The 2981-nt window shown below is 68.9% G+C and overlaps 1 protein-coding gene across 1 annotated transcript; it reads right to left on the bottom strand.

The window, feature by feature from the left end:
* Nucleotides 1-229: 229 nt before the first annotated feature.
* Nucleotides 230-1863, bottom strand: LOC113408813 (von Willebrand factor A domain-containing protein 7-like; the record flags this gene model as incomplete). The annotated part of the gene is made up of 3 exons (XM_026662225.1): nt 1627-1863; nt 960-1241; nt 230-326 (listed from the first exon to the last, which is right to left on the bottom strand). Coding segments are annotated over exons 1-3 (616 nt in total), but the record flags the coding sequence as incomplete, so codon positions are not given.
* Nucleotides 1864-2981: the final 1118 nt, after the last annotated feature.

The raw sequence follows: 2981 nt of genomic DNA, 5'->3' as shown, positions 1-2981 counted from the left end.
CCCCAGGAGAAAGGAGGAGAAATGATCTGTGTTACAACTGCAAGACAGTGGGGAGGGGGGGGTCTGGGCAGCGCCCGGCGCGACGGGGCCCCAATCTCGGTCGGTGGGGGGGGGGTCTGGGCAGCACCCGGTGTGATGGGGCCCCGATCTCGGTCGGGGGGTCTGGGCAGCGCCCGGCAGGACGGGACCCGATCTCGGGCTGGGCAGACGGCCGGGGTGGGGCTGGTACCTCCGGCGATGGAGCCCAGTTCACGGCCGGGTTGGAGCAGGTCCGGGTGGATCCCGCGGTGGCCCAGTTCGACCCAGTTACTGTGGCTGTAGAAATCCTGCCGGGAGGGGCGGGTGGGGGGAAGACGGGAGAGAGAGAAATAAATGGACAGACCATGAGCAATTGGCCCAATAGGCCCCTCGAGACCCGGACCCCAGCCACCCCCTCCTGGCCTTCTGGGTCACCCCGTGGGCCGTGGAGCGTGAGAGCACCCCACCCCACCCCACCCCCGCGCCGCGGCCTGCCCCTGCCCCACGCTGGGCCAGAGGGAAGGGGGCAACAGCCGGGAGAGAGATGGGAGGAGATGGATGGATGGACAGAGTTGAGATAGATGGGTAGCATGGGCAGATGGATAGACGAGGGCAGAGATGGATGGACACATGGATGGGCCAGAGATGGACGGATGGGGGCAAAGATGGATGTACCGACAGACGGGAGCAGAGATGGACGGATGGATGGATGGGGGCAGAGGTGGGTGGATGGATGGACAGACAGCACAGACAGGTGGATGGAAGCGGGAAGAGATGGATGGATGGATGGACAGACAGCACGGACAGGTGGATGGAAGGGGGAAGAGACAGGCGGACAGACGGACGGACGCTGGGTAACCAGAGGGCTGGAGCTGAGCAGTGCCAGGCAGACAGACGGGGCCGGACAAGGGGGCGGAGGGACCCCGGCGTCCGGGGCGGACCTGCAGGGAGTGGAGCAGCCGGCCGAGGCGCTGGCGGGCGAGGGGGTACAGCTCCGCGCCCAGGGCCTGCAGCACCTCGCGCCGGGCGCGCAGGAGGGAGGCGCCGGCCGGCCGCAGCAGCTCGCCGTCGAAGTGCAGCACCGGGTCGTCCCGCGCCGCCGGCAGGAAGTCCAGGGCCGCGTTGGCGTTGCCCACCTCCACCAGCGCCGCGCGGAACCGCCGGGCCGACGCCCCGGGGCCGTAATACGCCGCGAACACCTCGTCCGCCAGCAGGGGCCGGGCCTGGGGAGAGAGCGGCCGTGAGACCCCGGGCCCTTCCCTGGGGGGCGCTGGCTGGCTCGGGGGGCGGACGGGGGGACTGGGGCAGGGGCCTGTCCCCTCTATGGGGCGCCGGCTCCGATCCGGCCCCAGGGCGGGGACTGGCTGGCTCAGGGGGGCGGGGAGTGGGGCAGGGCCCTGTCCCCTCTGGGGGGCGCTGGCTCTCATCCGGCCCCAGGGCAGAGACTGGCTGGCTCAGGGGGCGGGGAATGGGGCAGGGGCCTGTCCCCTCTAGGGGGCGCCAGCTCTGATCTGGCCCCAGGGCAGGGACTGGCTGGCTCGGGGGCGGGGAGTGAGGCAGGGGCCTGTCCCCTCTACGGGGCGCCGGCTGTCCCCGGCCCAGGCTCACCTGGAACTGCTCCCAGGCGAGGCGCCGGCCGCGGGGGGGCGGCAGGTCCCGGAAGAGCTCCAGGGTGGCGTTGAGCAGCGCGTCCTCCGTCAGGTCCTGGTGGGTGGCGGAGCCCCAGGCCAGGGCCATGGCCCGGGACCAGAAGTTGGGGAAGAAGCCGAGGGCCCCGCGGGGCGCCAGAAGCAGCAGGGGCAGGGCCCACAGGGGGCCCCACAGCCGGGCCGCGCAACGCGCCATAGCGGGTACATGGAGCTGCGGGGAGCAAAGGGTTAAACGGGGGCCAACGCTCCGGGCAGCCCAGCAGCGCCCCCTGCTGCCCCCCCTGCTCCCCGCAGCCCAGCGCCCCCTAGAGCCCCCCCGTCCTGCTCCCCAGCGCCCCCTGCTGCCCCCCTCCCGCTCCCCACTGTCTCCCTGGGTGCAGCTCCCCCCCCGTTATCTCTGCGGAGCAGCAGGGTGGGGAACGGGGGCGGGGCCCCGGGGAAGTAACGGGTCGGACTCCTGGGTCCTCGCTCCTCTCTCAGGGAGCAGCAACTGCCCAGGCAACGCCCTCCCCTCCCCTCCCCCCACGGACCCACAGAGGTGGGGGGGCTCTGCCCCTCCCAAGTCAGCCCAGCTGGGAAACGGGGATCTGTCCTCAGCAGGACAGTTTTGGGGGCGGGGTGTGTGTTGGGGGTTCCCAGGTGGGGGGGGATGTGGGATCCAATCTCCTCGTGGGTCCCAGACAGCAGAGCACCCCCAACCCCCCCAGTCGCCCCCTCACACACAGTGTCACACCCACACAACCAGCAGCTCCCCCCCACACCCGAGACACAACCCACCCCACCGCACAACCCTGGAGACCCTAACACAACCCACAGCACAGCCAGACCCTAACACCGCAGAGAGACACACAACACCCCCACCACACCACCCCTCCTAGAGACACACAACACCCACACACCACAACACCACCCCGACGCACAATACCTGCTTAGCACACCACGTCCTAGAGACACACAACACCCGCAACACACACCACACAACATTCGCACACGCGCAACACACACCACCACCTCCCACAGACACACAGCACCCGCACCACACCACAACCCCTATGCACACCTGCTTTGCTAGACACACCACACACCACCCCTCAACACCTGCAACACCTCCCAGAGACACCCCCCCCCCACACACACACACACTTGCTAGAGACACACAACACACTCAGTCCCCTGGAGACACACATAACACATGGCAACACAAACATACACAACCCGCCCACTACACCCCACCTACAGACACAACACAACACCCCCCCACACACTGCCAGACCTTCCCCCACCACACAATCCCGCCCAGCCACGATAAACACA

This window comes from Terrapene carolina, unplaced genomic scaffold, assembly GCF_002925995.2.
Source record: "Terrapene carolina triunguis isolate 2854851 unplaced genomic scaffold, T_m_triunguis-2.0 Scaffold24616, whole genome shotgun sequence".
Taxonomy (NCBI): domain Eukaryota; kingdom Metazoa; phylum Chordata; order Testudines; family Emydidae; genus Terrapene; species Terrapene triunguis.
This window is presented reverse-complemented; position numbering and strand designations above follow the sequence as displayed.